The 22,140-nt window shown below is 37.6% G+C and overlaps 1 protein-coding gene across 8 annotated transcripts in view; it reads right to left on the reverse strand.

The window, feature by feature from the left end:
* The window catches only part of RAPGEF2 (Rap guanine nucleotide exchange factor 2), a 193,192-nt gene that overhangs the window by 113,370 nt on the left and 57,682 nt on the right, over positions 1-22,140 (reverse strand). For all 8 annotated transcript variants that reach the window (XM_037497596.1, XM_037497591.1, XM_037497597.1 and 5 more), the window contains exons 2-4: positions 18,300-18,370; positions 13,364-13,420; positions 1,971-2,054 (exon numbers count right to left, since the gene is read on the reverse strand). In XM_037497596.1, the coding sequence (XP_037353493.1) occupies positions 1,971-2,054; positions 13,364-13,420; positions 18,300-18,370 (212 nt within the window). The remainder of the gene's footprint in view (positions 1-1,970; positions 2,055-13,363; positions 13,421-18,299; positions 18,371-22,140) is intronic.

Here is a 22,140-nt window from a genome sequence, read left to right on the forward strand (position 1 = left end):
TCCCACTCTCTCTCTGGTGAATCCTCTCACCTGCCCCCCCCCCACACACACACATACCTCTGGTCTATACCCCAGTTCTTCTAAGCAAAATTTTTTTAAAAAATTTAAATTAAAAAAAAGATTAAATAATGTGTTGAGATCTCAAGTATGAGGGAAACACATGCAAGACTATATGAAAAAATACTCAACTATAAAACAGTATTAATTTAGGTGAGAGATTTAGGTGATGTTTTCGCCTTTATCTTTGAAAATTTACATAGAATTAACTATTGATTTAAACATTAAAATTACATGTAACTATTCCAATGCTTAAATATTTGTCTACACCTTCTTTCAGCTTCAGAAATAGAGCCTCCAAAAAGGCACCAAACATTAAGCCCTGTGTTTGAAAGAGAAGATGACTACTGGTATTTAATTCTCCATTCCACTGGGAAACAGAATCCTCAGAATTACAGGATTACAGAATTACAGCTCACTAGGTCACTACAAGCTTCCTAGGTAGAAATCTAGGATGTACCATCCAGTGCTGCTCAAGTTTCCTCAGTAACAAGATGCACCTACTACATGTAGAGTTGTGACATTAAACGACTTAATATATTCAGAGCATTTAGAATGGTATCTGGCAAACAGAAAGCACTATCAAAGCCTTAGTTATTTTTCCATCTTCATTTTATTACAGCTACAATGACTATCACTTTTACTGCCACTACCATTCCGCTATCAGCATGGCTATTGCCACTCTCAGAACAATACGCAAGCGGGCAACAGGGCTTCCCTTCCTCGTGGGGCCATTTTCCAAAGGGAATAATGGCCGCCAATCTGATCTGGGAGAAGTGCAAGGGCAAAGAGGCATGGGAATTGCACCAGAGATTGTTTTTCATCAATGCAGCGAGCCTCTGGCAGTCTTTCATGACCATTCTGGCTCGTCCCAAGGCCTTCTATTACCACACCCAGGTGGATCAGTCCCTACAGTATAAATTACCTCTGCCTGTCTCGCTGACATTTTATAAAAATTTGTTCTCATCTTTAAAATAGATCAGCATATCCCTGACCCCATTCAGAGTTATTTATTAAAAACACATTCTAATATTTTTATGGGAGAGCAAGATTACAGAAGGGAGGGGAGAAGCGATCATGCCACAGTCACAAACTTAGTAAATTTGATTTAGTAATTTTAAAGCTATTTAATCAGTTAAAATAAAAAGTCTTTAGTCAAAATAAAGATATTTAATTGTGGGGAAAAAAGATAATTGGGTGAAAAATAACCACTGAAATTCAGTAGCTGACACCTTCAGGGAACCTGCACATAAGCAACCATGTAAGTGACAGAGGAACTTTAACCCTCTTGGCCACAGCTGAGTGGAACTAGGAACACATCTGCCCAAGCCCCGTCAATCAGATTGTAGCTATAAGAATCTGAGAACATACACAGGCACTACCATCAAGTGCTGTAAACACTAGGAACACAAGGTCATAAATCAGCAGTCAGCACATATAAGCCAGTCACATGGAGAGAGAAACTAATACCCTTAGAGGGTGGGAAGCCAGTCCACAGACAGATGCAAAAATGAGAAACCATATGGTCCTGAGAGGCAGAAAAAGTCACTGACAGTTCCTAGCTTTCCATTTCTAGTCCCATGTGGTCTCAATGAAGTTTCTTTGTCTCTCTTTAGATGTTTATGAGACTGCTTGGTTATAGAGGCAGAGTTTATTCACGATGAACAAATGTGTCCTAAACTAGTATGACATGTTCCTGTAACAAACGGACATATCATCAGCATGTATTCTGGTTTTGCCCTTTGTTTAAGAGATTGGAACATAAGATAGTCCTCTTTCTTAAAGATTTACAAATCAATACCCCAACGTACTGACAACAGAAGAGGAAACAGAAGAGAAAATACCGCAAATAACTCAAATCTGCAAAGAATTTCAAGCTTCATGGAAAATCTGACATAATGTCTATACAATACCTGCTTCTTGGAAGAAACATGGATTCCTTGATGAACACAGAACCAGACAGCAAGATATACCAGCAGGTCCCAATATCATCAGGGCTGAAAAGAAAATAGTATCAGGTGATTATCTAACAACAACAACAAAAAAAATCCAAACATAGCACAAAGTGTATTGCCTATGTGACTTTTAGAATCAGCATCAATGAAGCACGAAACACACATTAAATAGCATTATTCAACTACTGAACAATTTTCTGATTATCTTTTATCCCCCGAATAAGCAAAAAATAGTTACTAATATATTTACATGATTTAAATGTTCCTCAAACTTATGGTACCACCTATAATTGTAAGTTTTAATTTTTAGTTTAATTTAGTTAATTTTGCTTCACAAAACAAAAAGACAAGAACACTAAAACACAGGCATCCCAAGCCTCTTCCCAGTCTACCAAGCTCCCACATACTTGTATCACAAGTGATACCAGGGACACAATGTAATATAGAATGTCTTTATGCACATGCTCACAGAAAGAATATATCCTTATTTTTCTCACCACCCTTTCTTTTTACAGAAAAGACAGTACACTCGTCACTGCTCTCTTCCTTGTGATAACTCCTACAGATTAGAGGCAGCTCCTAGTCTACCAGCACATCCACACTCCTGCCACTGGCAGGGAAGAGGGGAGGTTCAGAGCACAACACAGAAGCTGTACCCCAGGGACTCACATGGGCTTTGCAAGGGCATCCTATCTGCCAAGGTCATTTTTTTTTTTTTTGGTAGATGGAATCCAAAAGTTGTTAAAGGAACACTAAATTCTATTTATAATTCAGAACAAAGTTACTGAAAACACCAATCACTACCACCTAATCATTTTCACTTTGCTATTTGCTTCTAAAGCAAATCAGCAGATGTCAGTTTACCACTTCTGTTTTTTGCCAGTTACTTAACTACTCAGTTCTCAACAGCAATGCTCAAGAAAACATGAAAATATTGTCAAATCAAGTTGAGTTTCAATGAAATAAAATGAGTTCACAAAGGCAAAATATTTCCCAAAATAGTCTCTACCCTTTTCTTCCTAGTTTTTAATCATTAACTTTTACAACCAGCATCATACACCAAGGTTTTTTGGGGGAAAAACTTATTTAACTCTGACAGAGAATACAAGAGACATTCACTGGTGTTTCAGCTATTCCTTATCTGTCCATTTTGAAGGCAAAATTACTATGGACCAAAAAAAAAGCACGAGGTTTGTAAACTCAGCTTTCCTGGCAGGGGTCATGAAATATACATGAGGAGGCAACCAATGTCCAAAATGGGTAACATACATGGAAAGAGTATTTTGCCACCCTGAATACCCTGTAATTAGGGTTAACTCTTCATATCAGGAAAAATTTAAGAAAGCAGAGATAAACTGGTCCACTCAACATCTACCACTTATTATTTTTATTTACCTAATAGATGGGCTGTTGCTCTACCTTTTCCAAAAAAAAAAAAAAAAAAAAAAAACCTCAAATGTTAACTCACAGGGGCTATATTTGCTTGAGTGGGCATTTGCAGAAAATAATCAGTCAACAAATATTTAGTGAGTGTTTACTACATTTCATGCCAAATAAGATCACTGCAGTTTCTTCACTGAGCCGTCCACTCCTCAGCACAAATACCGCTGCAGGCTGGGTGCCTTCCTGTCTCTTCCTCACAGGCAGGTCAGTCCACCCAAGACGTGTAGCCCTCCCTGCTTCCCAGTCACTCTACTGTACAAGAATGGCTCAAATTCTACTTCTTTAATAAAATCTCTTCATGCTGTTTTCCTAACTCCAAAATACTTACTCCATCTAATTTTATTCTATTTTATGTTTTCCTCTAAGCATTTCTTATTGGTGAGCTATCGAGGAATACCTCCCACTACACTGAACCTCCTTTTAAGAAGGACCTGAGCACTGTATCTAGAAACTGGGCGATTTTTCAGTTATCATTTGCTCAGGTAAATCCAATCATGATAGGCATTTGCTTATAACCCACGATTCCTTAATGGGAGAAAGTCCAAGCCCCTGAGTGCAGCACATAAATGGAGCAATATCTGTTTCACAAAGAGCAGAGCTTTTGGATCACACAGTCAGTCAAAGGAGCCATGTGATCCTGGTGAGGTTAAATGCTGAGAGTCCAGCTCCTCAACTGTAGAATGAGGATACCAATGCCTTCTTCACTATGTGACTCTGACTTAATGAAAACTTTAATGACATATATTAAGTACCTTGCATAACAGGTGTGTACAAAATGCTAGTTCTCTTATTTCTTTTCCTCTTTTACAACCATACCTGAAAGTAAAGAGTCAACCTACAACTTTACTTTCTCCCCCTAACACTGACATATCCTATGTTGCCAAATTCACCCTCTTCAATCATTCTATGCTTTTCCCCACCTATGCCTCAGTGCCTTCGAATGAGACTGCTGTTATAGCTTCTAAGTAATAACTTTGTTTACTCCCCGCCCCTAAGTTAATAACTTCTATCTAGTAAAGTGATTACTCATCCTTTGAATCCCAGGTTAACCACTATCTCCTCTGAAACCTGTTTTAGTATCATCCAAATAAGAAAGTCATTTTCTCCCTGACCAGGGCACTTTGCACATGCTTGCACTAAACAGCAGGCAATGGAATTATTTTAGAAGTCATCCCCTTTAGTTTTCAAATGTCTCTAACTCATCAGTACCCACAATATATACTGTACATGATGTGCCATTGGCACCCAGAACATGATGTGCCATTGGCATGTTTTAATCGGTATTAAAACATCTAAATGTCATAATGTGAGTTTCAATTTACCAGCAACTGGAAAAAATAGTCAGGTTTAAAGAACTCCCTAAGCAATATCCTAAAAATCCACTAGGTGGCGACATCTCCACATGAACGAGCTGCGTGTGCTGCTCCACGATGCCCATTACAATGCAGGAGGTTAACACAGGTGGATCAATAAGGGTGACAAGGTGGGAGTGAAGGGTTAATGAGCTAATAACTCAAAAAAGTGGAAAAATTAAATCAACTAAGATTTATTAGAGGACAAAAAAGTAATTTGTGAAAAAGCTATTCAGTTATCAATACAACATGAAAATTTGAGTGACCGAAGACTACCTTATGGATACGAAGGAGAGGTAGGCTGAAAAGAGTAACCAGGAAGGATGCAGGTGGCTGTGGCAGAGGACAATGTATTCATCACAAAGACAGAAATGTAGGGGTAAAGAGGGGATCGGGAGGGGAAGGGGGGAAGAGAGGGGGAGGCAACGAGAGGGAGAGGGAGCTGAGGTAAGAGGTTTTAACAAATAGAAATTTAAAAACATAGCACCCACACAGAATGCAAATAATTTGGGAGAAGTTAGTGCTTCTGAGATGACCCAGACAAAAATATGGCACCAGGAGTGTCGGGGCTGCAAGAAGGAATCCCTCCCACTTAGAGCTGCAGCACCATATGGCAGACGTGACTCGAACGAGTGAAGCACCCCTGGCAAGTGCATCAGAACATGGAAGCAAAATGATGAGCACTAACTGGTTATTAAGAATGGGTGCCTGGAGCGCTGGTGAACTGTGCATCAGGGAAGAGGTGGTCATATAGTCAGTAACCACAGGGGGCAGTCAGGTGCAAGTGAGACCACATGTAGCATCCAACATCAATTTTGGGGGCTATTTAAGAAAGAAAGGTTGAATTATACTACCTGGGGTGTTACATCATACTCAAACTACAAAGTATTTGGCATCTGGTAAAAGCAAAAACAAAACTCAATAACCCTATAACCAATAAACCATGCCTTAAGCTTAAAAAAAAAGAGAGAGAGAAAGGGAAATGAAGGCTAACAAAAATTTCAATAAATAAGTGGAGAACAACTAGCAAGGAATCCCAGAGAGCGGTTGCTGTCCCAGCCACACCTTCCAACTAAAGGATAAAACCAGAAAACAGTGTCTAGGAAGTTTGTCCCTCTCCATAACCTATCATAACTTCTGTTTGTTCCCCTCCCATATATCTCTTAATCGAACCCTTTGTTGAAATTCAGAGCCTCATTTGCTCTTGCTCACCTACACTGTTGTTATACTCTGCGACCAGCTTCGGCTTGCACTCTCAAATATAAGATTATGCCAAAAACCAAAGTGAAAAGAACTCTACTTATTTACAACATATTATCCTCTATCCATTCATAAGAGTCCAGTAGTTAGTTCAGATCAGAGAAAGATTCTTTTATTAAAGATTTATTTATTTATGCATACAAGAACTGGGGTATGGGCTAGAGGTGCGGGGGGGGGGTGAGAGGATTAACTAGAGACAGAGTGGGGAGTAGAACAGGCAGACTGGCTGAAATATACTGCTGAGGGGAGCAGCAGAGGAGTCAGGAGAGGTCTGCTGCACCATGTGGATAACTCCCTGGCCAGGATCGAACTCCTGTTGCAGTCGCTATGAGACGGCCTCACAGGTTGCATCTTAACCCCGTAGGCCACCAGGGAGGCCAGATCAGAGATTTTCAACAAGCACTTTGCAAGCCCCTCAGGTCTGCATGCCGCCAGCCCCCTTTCAACTATAACAGCTACTGCTATTTAGCTGAGTAGGATTTCCTATGAACAAAGTGTTCTGTGGCTTAATAAAGAAGTTCTAACAATGGCCACTTTCCAATATGCAGATGGTTTTCAGATACACAATAATTTTCATCGTTCACAAATGTTACATCACTTATGTTACTGGATTTATTAAAAAGTTTAACAACTATTTGTATGTTTTTTCTCCTCAGATGGGACTCTTAGCTATAAACTCAAAGACAAAATAAGCTCATTGATTTTGTATGGCCAATGGCACAAAGTAATAAGCTGGCTAGACAAATCAGTGCAATCCAGTATAGGAAGGACACTAACAGAGCCAGATCAAAAGTAAGACAGAAAGTATGGAACATATTTTAGAAAGAGCTGTACCAAGAGTTAAAAGATTTTGGCATTTACACATTTAACCTTCAGAAATGCAATGTTTTATTATAAAAGTATAAACTTCATAGTATGTAATTAAATGTATTACTGTAAATTTTCATAAAAACAATGTTTAAAAAGTAGAGGGTAACTTTTTCTTTTATGCCCTAAAAGCTTTAAATCATAAGGAAGTTATTTGACTTTTATAATGAAAACACTCAGAAGCCAAAAAAGCACTATTTTAATGTTAAGTTTTTCAGAAAATCCTTTTACTCCAATTAGTAGCAACTCTTACAGGGATTGGAACCAACCAACAACCAGTCACATCAGTAAGAACTCTGAAAACTGACAAAAAGATTAAGGATGTTTCACTTTGTTTTGAAAATATTTTACTCAAATCTATTAAGGTTATTTTGAAAAAATGCAAGTATTTTGAAAATAGAGAGGCTACAGTAATCAATTTTTTAATTGTGATAGTTTACTTAACCAGGAATGAATAATATAAGCTATTAAAGAACTAACAAAGCTAAAAATTCTGTAGTTCATTTATACAGTCATTCTGAAATACACAGAATTGATTTTGCAAATGAAATGGAATAATGCTCTCAGACTTATGAAATTATCTAATAAAAAATTTCTTGAATCAAAGAAAAAATGTCAGTGCAGGATATATATTTATATAATACATCAATAAGTGAGATTCAGCTATACGAAGGGTAATGGGATATATCCAAGGGCTCGAGAAACAGTTTATCAAATTTTAAGGAGCAGCTAAATCTGAAAAATTGACTTTTTTGAAAACTACCAGTGGGCATGAAATTAACTTACAAACTTGTGTCTGAGAGAGTTCTACACTGCAATTTCATTTTCATCATGAACCTATTCCTCATCTGGAGCAATCTGGTGCTCAAAAATGTTAAGTAAAACTTGTAGACATCCAGAGAAAGGGTCAAATTTGAAACCAGATCCACCCAAGTCCACTAAAGAAATCCTACAAGTACCTGCAACACTGCAAAAACAGTTGACAGTGCCACCAAGCTGCACAATCAGAAGTAAGCCTCTTGGGGGGTTGCACATACTTTAAACAGCTATACTTAAGAGAAGTGCAGGGGGTATTACTCACTAAGGAGTTCCATATAAAACTGATTCAAAGAACAACCTAACACCTACTCATGCAGGAGGCATCTTCTTAGGAACTTACACACTAATGAAGGTCTTTATCTATCAAAGGCATATATTCCTTTCAAATAAAATACCTGAGAACAGACTAAATGCAAATGTCTGTGCCATGTGTGGCAAATGTAAACTTGAAACAAACACAAACTCCAGCTCTCATGGAGTTTACAAGTGTTTTTATTTAACTACTTATATTTACCATAAATATGAAACATTTTCATTTAAAGACTACTAGTATACACAAAAATATTGTTTCCAAGGAGTCTTAAAGTATCACCATGTACATAGAACAGTGTTCCTAAGTATGTAACATGTGGGGATGTGAATGTGTTTGAATTTTCGTGCTAACACAGAGCATGTACCATGCCAAGCTTAGTGGTGAACATCCTTGCCTGGAGATTCTAGGACTAATGTGTAACTCTTCAAAGGAATCATTTTTCCAAGGACATGAAAACCTTAGGTTTCATTGCCTTTATACACACATGCAAATATAGTAAAATTGTGGAAACGTGGACAAAAAGGATATTTTAAAATTATGGTTTTACATCTTTCTGGGGAAAAAAAGGTAGAAGAACTAAAACAACCTAGGTAGTAAATGTGTTTGCAACAACAAATAAAAGATTTAAATAAAAGCTTGGCCACATCAGAAAGGAAAGGAGTGTGATAACTGGATGTCAGCCCAAGAGTCAAATTTATTAAGTACAGAGACACTGGCGTGCAGAGTCTGCAGGAGAAGGGGCGGAGGAGAGGCTGATATCCAGGTGAGAACAGGAATAACCACGCTGCAGGAAAGGGACAAAAGGCCATCCCTCCAGGAGGACTGAGACAGGCTAAAGCAGCTCCAGATCAATCGGGGATATTTTCGAACAGAAAGCAAAGCCTGAGGGAAAGTCAACTGGAAGAGGTGAGGGAGAGCTGGAGGGGACAGCTGTGGGCTGGTCGCCTTGAAGAGAGAAGTGACATTTGGGAAAGCTGCTGTGAAAACAGGAAACCAAGTCAACAAGTGAAAAGACTGCTAAAAGCAAGGAGAGCAGCTGAGGCTTGAAGTTCTAAATTGCACATTTACAGATTTCAATTAAAACGCTTTAGAAGACTCAACAGGCCTCAATGCAACTCTTTTTATGGAGGAACCATTTCCTCTCCTGCAATGAGAAGAGATAAACTGCTTAAGAAAGCACTACACACTCTTTAAAACCCTAGCTTTCAGTCACATATGTGGAAAATGAGCACTAAGGCAGAGTTATACGTATTGTGTGTGTGTGTGTGTGTGTGAATATACTTCAAAAGGTTCTTAATGGCTGAATTTCTGATCCAAACATTTTTAGCACTTTAAATGTAATTATATATGGTTGATCATTAAAGAAAAACTAAAGTTGACTGAACATGCTGGTTTACTGATTTCAGATTAGATTCTCAAAGAAAGATATCTCTACATTAACATCTTTTGCGTTAGGAATTTGTATTATCCACATTAGTATTCCAAAGACAGCAAAACTCCTACATACCGAAAACAAAGTAAAAGGAAAGAAGGAACTATCCGAGAGTCTTGTCCACTGTGTAAAGTTCAGCCTAATTGATCTAACAACACAACTAGATTCTCCACGGGCAGCTCTAAATGTCTTTAAAATTCATAAAAATTTATCAAAACCACAACTCTCCCCCTAACTTGTACAGAATCTGAAATGACATCGTCATTCTGCTGTTTTTCCCTAACAGTAACAGAATAGGAATTGGAGTCTCACCCATAATTCCTTCCAAACAAAGTTTAAAGTAACTAAAAAATTATGAAACCAAGTTATTAAACATCAAACCACTGATGATAATGACAATGTTAAGCAGCTAACACCAGTGAGCACTCGGTCTGCACTGCTCTCAGTACTTGGTACGCAGAGCTGCATCTGAACCTCACACCAGCAGCAGCAGAGTAGGTGCTGTTATTACTGTTTCCATTTTATAGAGGAGAAAAATGAGTACAGAGGAGGATCAAAAGACTATTATATTTACCTGGCAAAATTATTAAACCACCGACTTAGAAGTCACCAGCACACAACATAATAAGGAAAATGACTACTCACCTCTTGGTCATAAAACTAAAGTCTGAAAGTCTTTGATATTCTGACTACACCATGTTCTTCAGGCCCACGGGAGGACAAGAACTGACACGTCAATTTCCCCCAAGAGGTAACAACAGGTCCCCAAAAGAGGGGTAGTATTATTAAGTTATCACAGATTTATATCCACCACAAATCCAAGTGTCCTTTCATTTTCAAAACTGCATTTACACAAATTGTTAAGAGCAGAAACATGTCTGCTCAAAGATCACAGGAGAAAATGCTTCAATTACCCTTCATCAGATGATTGGCCAAATCCAAGGAATCTGACTAAGTGAATCTACAATTAGTCTCTGAATTTTTGATCTTATGAAACTATGATCTACTAAATGCCCATAGACTTCTGCTGGCTACTGTCAGCTAATTCTAGTCAAAAATGAGCAACTGCTACAATCGACTCCAGCGACAAACTCTACCCTAAATGCATTCAATTTAGAAAGACTAAGGTATGACCTTTCATTGTCAGCAACGCTCACCTTCACTGTTTTAATGGACTTTTTAAAAAAGGGTATGTTTAAAGACACTGTAAGCGACCTTCAAACTACATGAAAAGCAGACAATAACCGGTGGGTTTCCTGTCACCCCCGCTGCCCCCCCACCCACCCACTCCAGGAAGGCCAGCAGCAGGGACAGATGATGTGCTTCTATCCCGCACAGCATTATAGCTTTATATGGTGGTGTGGCAAGGGCGGGTGGGGTAAAAATGAAGGTTACAGAATAACACTGTCTGGGCTCAAATCCAGGTCCCACTTTGAGCAGCAAAACCTGAGGCACGTTTCTTATCCTCCCCAAACCTCCATTCCTTCAGCTGTGAAACTGGAGCGATGATGATATCTACCTCAAAAGACAGCTATGTGGAATAAATTAAAGCATTTATTAGAATTTGTGGGACACAGGAAGTGCTTGGAAAAATGTTGCTATCACCAACACTACCAAAGCTGCATCACAGAGGAAAAGGAATAAAAGAGGTGGATGCTTCTTGTCACTACACTGCCTCGATAAATGTCAACGGTATTCATCAGAGATTTCAAACCCTGACATCTGTACATCCGCCCCAACGATGGCTCATAATTGTTCCTGAAGGAAACAAATTTTCTAAGTTCTTTACAATTTAATTTCTTCAAGAATAAATATGTTAAGGGCACTTGCCACATTAGTTTTCTCATTATCAATTATGTCTTGGCTATTTACTATTAATCTATACAGGCCTCATCTGCTATCCAAAAGCAGCATGTGCCAAATTTGGTGGGTTATATTTTGGGTCTGGCGATGCTTAAAATTTCTTCCATAGAAATTAACAGTAACAGCATTGCCAAGACCTAAAAATAACCTACTAAACAGAACATTCTACTTTGAGATAGCAAAGAAAACTTGTGTTTGATGTGTGTTCTTTTAAGCTGTGGATGGGTATTTACAACAGTCTGCTAGAGCCCCAAAATGTCAGAGGTTCATAGTTACAACCTAAGAATCATCCTAGATCACATCCACTCGTACCTTCTTATAAAATTCATCCCTGCTTCCCACCCCACCTCCCTTGCCTCAGTTCAACCATTAACCACCCCGGATTTTAACAGTCTCGTAACTGATCTCCTGGCCTCCCATTCAATCTAATGCACTTTAAAGTATTTTCAGAGAGGCACACACATTATTTTGAGGGGATGAGTGGGATTGGGAGACATTTGATCTTATCATTTTGCTGCTTGAAAACTGACCACCAAGCCACAGATTAAAGAGAGACATAAGATAGCAATCAACCACAATGGATGGAACATTTTCAGATCTTGATTCAAATAAACTGCCAACAGAAAATTCTGACATAAAGAAATTTGAGTATTTTCACGTAATGAAAAAAGTATTTAGGTTTGATAATATGCTTGAGTTTAAGTCTTTATATTTTAAAAACAGAGATACATATCAACATAATTATGGACGAGTCCATAGATTTGACTAACATAAAAATCACCCAGTTTGTGGAATAAGCTGAAACCTAATTGGCCATCAGTTGACACATGGGACGAGAGTGAATAGGGGTCTATTATACTACTGTCTCTAATTTTGCATGTGTTTATGTGTTTATAGTTTTGCATAATAAAATGTTGTTTAAGAGGGAAAAACTCATTTCCAGTTGCCAAGAAAAACTGAGCCTGATTTTCTAACAGCAAATTCACAAGTGTGACTGCAGCCTCCCTCTCCTCGTGACTCATCATCCTGACCCCACACCACATACCAGCAGCAGCAAACTAGCCACGTTGTTAAAAAACATCTCCATGTCCCCGTACATACTGTTCCTTGCGTCACGAAAGTCTCTCTAGACCAGTGGAGCATTTCTGACAGCTACTTGGAGAACCAGTCTCGACACTGCCCGTGCGGCTTAGCCCTCCCTTGCGCTTCCTCGGCCTTCAGCACACACCTGTGCTCTCGGTTATTTTGGTTCGTTATTTTTATTGTTGTTTTCTTTCTAGTTTATTTCTACCTCCATCAAATGATCTGGCTTCCTTAAGGGCAGAAGCTGTGTGTTATTTCAATAAATACTCTGTATAATATGCATGGAAAGTAGTAATTATTTAATGACCGCTCTGAAAATCAGGAATGAAAGGTGACAGAAATAGTCATGGCAAACACTTAACAAAATAATATGCCTCGTAAATCACAGTTTAAATAACCTTAATATACTGACATCTATCTGCTCTGTTTTTTACTTTTCTTTAAAAAAATTCAGTGGCAATTTTTTCAAGGGCTATGCTACACATCTTTAGAGAAATGTATTATTTAAAGATGATACTATGGCCAAAGAGATGTAAGCAGCTAATTTTCCTGTTTCTGAAAGAATTATAAGCTAAAATACATGACACGATTTCTTTGCATCTCATCTGGTGTAGTTATGGGGATATATATTTATTTTGTTGGAAAACAATGCCTCTCATTTCATAATGATAAAAATATCAAAATACTCCATAATGTGAAAGAATGTATCTGAACCACAAAGGAGACAGATATGAACTTAAATGCAAATGACTATAAACTTTTGCATTCTGACAGGAAATAGTGGAAATGTTTCACATTTTTTAAATTATGAAAAGCTATAATCAAAAATAAGGTAATGCTGACATAGCAAGCTGCCGCTAATACTTCAAGGAAATTATTTAGTCCCCGCACCATAAAATGTAGAAAGAGAAACACCTACTAGTACAAAACTTCATTTGCTTCATGTCTTTCATATCTCACAGTTTCACACATTAACCTGTAAAAGAAATAAAGACACAAGTTCAACATTAGTCATTGAAAAACATAGTAATAGTATAAAAACATAAATAAGCCATGTAGTCCAGAAAGTTAAAATGACTTTATATGGTTTGTCACTATTATATATTAGCCTCAATATGAACATTATTGGTATTTTGGTTAATAAAATAAATCCGGCAACAAGAGGCTGGAAAACATTTTGTTAGATGTCAACGTTGCCATTTTTTTTTTAAATAGGAAGCAAAATTATACGTGTTTTATACTTTGCAAATGACATGTGGACAAAGTAATGTACTCCAAGGCAAACAAAATGAAAAGGAACCCTATAAAGTAAACCTACTAATTTAAAAAGTGATAACGTCATCCACAGCTCAACATTAGTGTTACTTAGCAGTATGGAATTTGAGAAAAAAAGTATCTATTACCTCAGCATTTTTATGACTTATGACTAAATGGAGACTTTAACACCTTAAATATGTTATTTCAGCTGATCCATCACTGAGAGAAAAATTTTGGAAATGATAGAAAACAAGTAAATGTTTAAATATTTAAAGTTATCTCAAGAACAGCATCTTTAAGAAGCCTCCTATTGCAGTAAGTTCAGGTAAAATTTCCCAAAATACAGAAATGTAAAAGAGAAAGACTATTCCTTCTTATGAAGAAACTGGTAATCTGTGAAACAGGGGGAGTAGTCCACACTGCCTCTTCTATCTGCTAAATTCAATACACACCAGGTACTCTTGAGGTTTCACTGAGATCTCTGTTGGGTACACTTTGTTCCTTGTCGCTACATTAGACAAGGAATCTCAATCCCTGGCTCAAAACAGCCAACTGAACATCACTTACCTCCAGGGGGCAGAATGATGTTAACATTGTTAAACACATAGTTTCTTTAATAGACTGAATCATACCAATCCTTCATAGGGAAAGATGAGAGTCACAAGTGATGTGTCTGAAAGCACCTTGTCTTAAATAACAGGCTCTGTCCTGTTCCAGTTAGAACACAAGGCCCGTCTCTTGCCCCAATCTCTTTCCTGGATCGCCTTCCTTCTCCGGCATGAGACCCTACGGCCTGCAAGCTTACGGCCTCTCCTCCATCACCATCTATTTCTGTCTCTCCTGAAGCACTTCCTTCAATACATACAAATACATCTTAGGATCACCTACCGTGTGAGATACTCTTGACACCATGTCCCTCTCCAGCTTTGGCTTTTCCCAGGACAGAAATTCTCTATCTCCATTTTCTCACCCTCTACCTACTGCCCCCATTGCTTGGTTCCTGAAACTCCAAAGAGAAGTCTCTAAAGTTATCAGCATCTTCCATGTTATCTAAATCCTTCTGTCCTTATCTTAATTCTGCTTCTCAGCAGCTTTTGATGACTCACTTTTTCTTATAGCATTATCTTCTCTAGGCTTCCCGTGTCAGTCTCCTGGTTTTTTTCTGTCTCCTTTGGAGTCCCACCATCCCACCCCCATTCCATTTCTCTTCCTCACTTCTAAATGTTCTCATCTCCAGCTGCTGTAATCTCATTCAGTCTATGATTTTAGGCTTAATCAATAAACTAATAACTTCCAAAGCAATGCCTCAGACCTAGTTCCTCACCATAATACCCACTCATCTAGATGCCTATTCAATGTATCCACTGGCTGTGCCATGGCACGGGCCATTTTGCACATCAAATGTCCAAAACAGATCTTGAATTTCTCCCCCATAATCTGCTTTCCCACAATCAGTGCCCAATTGTTTTTGCCAAAAGTCTTGGGGACATCATCCTTGACTCCTCTCTTTTCTTCACATCCTTTCTTTCTGCCACACCTGTTTCCAAACTATAGCCTCCCCAATTGACCAAGCTCACATCTCCCCTCTGTTAAAACTGGTTATGAGTTATTATTACCTATTATCTTTACTGGGATGGCAACACATACTTGTGCTCCTACTTTTGCATGCCCATTATCCATTCGCCATGTATCTCCCAGAAAAGTCCTTCAAAACATTAGTTCAAGTCACATTACACCTTTGCTCTTTACCTGCACTGACTTTAGAAGAAAACCCAAACTTATCCTTGAATATAGGGCCCCACACTACCTCCTACACTGCCTATAATATCCCCCCTCACACTACCTCCCTGTGTTTGGGCCCTGCCTTCCCCTGCACCAAGCCTGTTCTACAGCAGAGCATCTGGGGCACCTCTGCCCTGAGGAGATCTCCACACAGCTGCCCCAATACAAATGTCACCCCTTTTGACTACTAAGTCAAAGCAGCCTATGCCTATTATAACCATCCCCAACACAACATCATCTGACTAAAACAGCACTGATCTTCTGTGTACCACTGGGAACATAAGCTCCATGATGGCAGGGGTTTGGCAGTATCTCAGTAGCCTATATCCATGTCTAGCACATAGTAGGCAAAGCAACAAGCAACCAGTAATTGCTGCCTGAATAAACACATTCAACCAATACCAGTAGAAAATCATGGTAAAATATCTATGTGACAATGTTCTAAATATGTGGAGAAAGGACCAAAGTTTTTATCTTTAAACATTATTAGGGAATGTTTTATCAAAAGTATATTGATCTTCCCTGAATACCTGAAGAACATACTAACCATAATGTAGTTGTTTCTTAATGACCTAAAGCACCTACATAATAATAATTACTCTCAACCACAATGCAGATAGCTCAGCAGGCTCTTGTTTCCAACACTGAATGGCCCTAGGTAGTCACTCCGCTGCTTATAGATTTTTGGCCTCCAATCCTAATTGTAACATCCTCTTCCCTTCCAAACAGGCTGAGGCTGCTATAATTATAACCCATGTGGAATAGAAGTAAACATTAGAAAAATAAAGTTGTGTTGAAAAATTTATAGCTTTTAAGTGGAAATCTGAAAATCTTTGCATTGTGATCTTATACTAACACAGTGACACCTGCTCTAGCCACCCTGCATCACTGATGGCTGCACGAGGATGGGTCACAACAATGCACGAAGCTGAATCTTCCAAGTAAATGAAAACCTCTCCAAACTCTCACCAGAAGCCGGATATTGTGCTGCTGCCCAGTCCTGGATAAACAGACTTTGAAAATCTTGATCAACAGCAATTTTTTTTTTCTAAAATTGGAAAAACTACACTATGTGGAGGTCTTAACTGTTCTCTATTAATCCCAGGAGTAAAACTTTTATTTATAAAATTCAAAGAAGTTAGTTTATCTAAATAAGATATATTTTTCCCAGAAACGGAAGAATTATAAAACAGATAAACCATCAAGTTTATCTGTATCTTGTTTTCTATTATTATTCATGTTGGTATGCTGATCTTATTCTTAAAAAAAGACTTCTTAGTTCAACTGATGTTTCCCATAAATATGAGAAACAAATGACTTTTCAACACAAGTTGAATTAAAAAGAAAAACAGCTTAAAGGCTCATCCCTGTAAGTCATGGCAACAAAACTGTATTGTCTCCAAAGTAGATTTTCTAAGGTGTATCTAGACTAAACAATACCCCCTTCAATTAATCAGTTATTTCTAACCAAAATGTACCTTTGACATGACAGAAAATTGAGTAATTCTGAAGCTGTATAATAAGTACATGGAACTTCATTAGCCCTATTTTTGTAATTTTGAAAATTTCCGTATTAAACTTGTCCTTTTTTTAATGCATAGAATTGCTATTATCACTTGATCTTAGCCAAAAGGCCTAGAAGCGATTAGAATTGCTATTATCTAAACAATTTTATTGCCATATATATTATAAAAATACACTTTGCAATCAATATATCTAAATATTATGCATAGATGTGATTTTATAAGCACATGGGAATGTGATGTTTGTATTCACATTAACTTCATTTGTATTTGGGGATTAAGCGCATTCAATTAAATGGACAATTGGTACTATAATTTGTTCCTAGGATAGCTGTCATCAAAAAAACAAAATGAAAGTTATATACTCCAAAAATTATTCTTGCTTTAATTTGCACCATCTTCTAAATTCCCAGTGGCTTTGCCCTTTCTAATAAAACTTGACTCAAATTTTAAACACTTAACCTACAATCTACTTTAATTTAAATGATTTTCATTAAAAATTTAATTTTAGAAATACCAAATCCTCTTGATACTTTTTCAATTAACAACTAAATATGAAATTGACATGTTCACAAATTAATTAGTGTTTAAAGAGTAAAGGGGGAAAATGCATTAAAAAAAAACTTTCATAATTAAAAGCCGCTGGTATCAAAACTAGCTAGAGTCGGAGGAAATAAAATGTTCCCATTATGTCCTCTATGGTGTTTATATATAATCCACCTTCCCAAGGGCTTTTATTTCCAATTTTAGGTAAAACTACTAGGTAATATAAGATGTTTTGGATCTTTTAATATGAACCCTAGATAACTATATCATTAATTATCAATGTTCAACGAAAATAATGTTTTTATATGAACAGACCAATAAAAACTACTATAGCATAAACTATTTCCCTGGAAGATACAGTCAACTTAATGCAATTTATTACATACAAACCTAAAAATACTAAAATAATGAACCTAATCATTCTTTGAATAATTAAAAATGTCCAGTTTCTTACATATCTGAGTACTAAAAAGCACAATCTTATTTGCCAGGATAGCAAATGATGCTCCTTTTGGTATATCCACCAAATGATACTTGTCACTTTTGCAAGTGGGTTGAGGAGAGGGACAGGAAGGGAAAGGAATGTCACTATGGCAGAAATGTCAAAAAATTATTACACGAATAAGAGTGAATTCAACTTTTTAAAAACTTACAAAGTTGAGTACAGAGGCTAGATGAGACTTCTTAATTATAATAAATGATCACAGAAATTTCTAGCATCCTTTTAGTAATATTAAAATGACTTACCTAAGTTGATGCTCCCTCAAGTTTGATAAGGCTTCCATACCGTGTAAATAGGAATACACGATTTCCAGATCCTGTTTGGAGAAAGAAGATAGAAAACATATTAGACTTCTCCAGGTTTCTAAAACAAGTCACTGTATTTATAAACCCAATTAAAGAATGTCTTTTTTAATACAAGTTTTCTTACACATTAAAAATAAGCATTAGGAGTATAGTTTAACTGTACAAATTTTATTCATCTGTAGTCTGACATTTCCCACAAGTTTTTTAAAAGCTACCTAAAGACTGAAATCTAAAACTAACATGGTAAGTTCAATACAAATAAGAAAGCTCAAACAAAACATTCCCTACTACCTAACTAAAAAGTGTACATTCCTAAAACTAAAAAATCCTTTCTTGAGAAGCAAGCTGATACAAATCCTAATATTCTGTTTGAACCTATGGAAAGCCAATAAAAAAGTCCTGGATAATGAGAATTTTTTTTCTTCACATAGTTATAATAATAAAATAGTTATAATAATAAAAGGTCTTTCTGGATAGTCCTAAAGTTCACATTTTATTTGAAATATTGTGGAAATATGTGTAAGCTGCAGTCATTAAATAGCACAGAAAGACTCCCCTCCTTTTTCTAAGGAACTTATATCCTGAATCTAATACTAAAGTTTTACATTTTTTCACCGCAGTACCTGTCAACCCCTACAACCTGCCCATGTCCAGCAATGTTTTCATCAAAGTATGCAGGTAAGACCATTTACATTCACTTAAGTCATCCCACAAATTTACATTGACCAAAAAGTATAATGGGGAAAGTAGGAGAAAGAAATGGAATTTTTAAGATGACAGTAGGGAGTAATCTAAAAGAAATAAGACAAAAACAAGAATTTGGAAGGTCAGAGACAATCCAGGAACGAACAGACCAGGCAAGATGCCTTGAAATAACTAAGTCTATTCTAAAACAAACCAAGCAAAATCAAATACAGATCCTTAATCACATATCCTTAATCAAATAACCTTCCTCAAATATAACTCAAATCAAATATTAACCTATTGCTTCTTAACATTATGGAGTTTCATAGTTGTACAGGGGTCACCTTCCTGAGTCACCAAGCCAAATCACAAATAGTGTAGGTGAATGTAACGTTGAGTGTGAATCATAACTGTTATGATTAGATTATACGTAATCTGCCTATGAACAGGCATTATTTCTTGATCTTAAGACAATGTGCATTATTATGTACAAATTAAATAATATTTTTTACTAGTTAATAAAGCATGAAGAACAATGATGCACTCTCACCCAAAAATTCACTGACGTAAGTGAATGGGGTCAGGAAGCTTTTACTGAGCCTGTGTTACAAAATTGAGAGTGAAGGAAAGAGGCTGCGTTATACCATTACTGCACGGCCAAATTTTAAAAAAGCAGTTTTCACAAACACACAGTCACAGAGGCAATTGTTTGTGGCCAATATCTTTCTGCTGAGACTAGGTTCTGATTGTATGTTGCTGCTTTTATTTTTCTAAATGTAAAGGTGAGTTTTATGAAATTTTGAATATAATTGTACTTAGTTTGAAAAAAAGAAATAAAAGTAAATTTAAAAGACAAGCAGTTAACATTCTGGTGCATGAATGAAACATGCTCACCTCACACAATCATGATGCTTTGGAGGGAGTATGTTTACACCTGCATCATTCAAACAACACACACCAGAGAATCCTGAGCAACAGTTCCCTGTGCACATCAGATATTTAACCAGACTATAATCTTATTAAACAAATTCAACAATTACATCCAGAGCTGCTTCTCTTTAGAATAAATCATCTAAACACACACACACACACACACACACACACCATTTGCTTCAAACGTCCTAAGCCACAGGAGCATATAACTCGGGCGGCAGTCACAATTCTACATGAAGCAGTTACACAGAAGGCGCTATTATCCAGGCTGTTAGATGACTTTACAGACAGATTCTATCTAAACTTGAGGTTCCTAAGGTTCCTAATTGTAACTACCAGACGGAGTAGTAGGAAATGGGTGTCTAGATGGAGGGAAGCAAACTAGTAAAAAAAAAATCTTTCCCACTGTGGGGAGGAACACAACCCTGGTGGCTGAGGTACAGAGGAAAAGCTTTGGAGAAAGCAGCAGGAAATCTCTGCTCTTTGACCTGCAGGAAGAAGGAAAACCTACTAGAGACAGACAAAAGAAATGCAAACTAACGGAAGAAGGAATCTGTGGCTTAGCTTTACTTCAATAAAGAGCCCAGCAGTCAAATATCAGAAGGATTGCAAGTAAGGTAAATAACACTGAAAGGCAAATAGAAAGAAAAGTTGTCTTTCCTAGGGTAAGGTGAACTGGGCAATATTTTGAAATAGGTAAATATGACCTTTGGAATCTTCCTATCCATTTTTCCAGGTGTACAGTGGCCTCAGGTTATCCCAAACCTCATTCTGGGGGCCATAGCCTGGTCTAAATAAAGACAATCTGAACTTAAAGGTGTAAGAAATGGGGGGCAGGAGACGGCCTCGAGTCCTCCCTGGGGAACTGTTTCTTGACATTTGTGTTTCCATAGTCCAAACAAATCTCAAAGTGGCAGATATTTCAGGCAGCACAAGCAAGAGAATAAATCCAGTCAGCAGTGTGAGATTTGAGGCCCAGAACTGCGGCTGCCCCTTCCTCGCCCCTAGAGGGCGCCCAACAGCTGCTCTTCACTTTTCACACAGATGTTTCAACCCTCATTTTCACGTAAAGGCTGGCCTCTATTAAAATAATCTGGGTTGGAATGGATTTGCCTTTACCCAGTAAGGAAACAAAAAAAAAAAAAAAAAAGGAAAAGGGGTGAGGAGCTGAGGAAGTCTTGCTCCTCACCCCAATTTGAAATTTGTAACCGTAGGTGAATAGCAGAAGAGCTGCAACAGCAGTGTCTCACCACAGACAAGGAAGGAAGCCTGCCCTCAGGACTGATACGCTTGCATCCATGTCTCTCTACTCAAACAAGAGATAATTGCATGGTAAGGTTATGTTTCAACAAATTTGAATATAGCGGGAAAAATGCTATAAAGTTGAATCACCTAACATGTTCCAAACTTACTGTTAGGAGGGAAGAAATGATGATATGCAAACTGAGAATTTTCTAACTTCCCAAGACAAAAAAAAAAAAAAAAATTATTACCATTTTTAAGGACCTTTAAAAAAATGTAAACTATTTTCCCCCACAATTCTCTGCTCTTGAATACAAACAGGAACATATCACGCTAACTAGGAAGCAGCATTTTTTTTTTCCCCAGAACAATGAGCCTTTCCTTCTACCCTAGCAAGGACATCCTTTTTTCAAAAATAGATGCTATTTGAAAGCAAGCTAAATTATGTATCCACTGGAGCCCAGCAGACAAAGACATTGAGGGGCCAATCAGAATGCAATTTTCCATGAAAAAGAGTCTTCTGCCCCAAATGTATAGCAGGTCCCAAAACCCAAGAAGGTCCTCTGAGTTACTCAGGAGTGTGACCGTCTACGAGGCTGTAACACAGCACACGCCTGACAGGAACAAAGTCAGAGGGAAAGTTCTCCACATCTTAGGCTCCTTCTCCAATTTCTCCTTAGAGACCCATGCAGAATGTAATAGACCTCAGAGCCAACTTAACAGTTACTTAAAACAAGCTTGAAGTTGCATTTGTTTTCCACCATCCAGGATTTGCTAACAACTTACTGTCTGTTTTAATACGATGATCTTCGATGATCTTTGGAGCTGGGAGAACATAAGCATCCCACCCCTTCCACCCCTGGTGGCCTGCTGCTAGCACCTCTCCCTCCAGGGATATATTTTTCACTGCACAATGAGTAAG

Source organism: Talpa occidentalis, unplaced genomic scaffold, assembly GCF_014898055.3.
Source record: "Talpa occidentalis isolate TD23 unplaced genomic scaffold, MPIMG_talOcc4v2.1 talOcc4.8, whole genome shotgun sequence".
Classification (NCBI taxonomy): domain Eukaryota; kingdom Metazoa; phylum Chordata; class Mammalia; order Eulipotyphla; family Talpidae; genus Talpa; species Talpa occidentalis.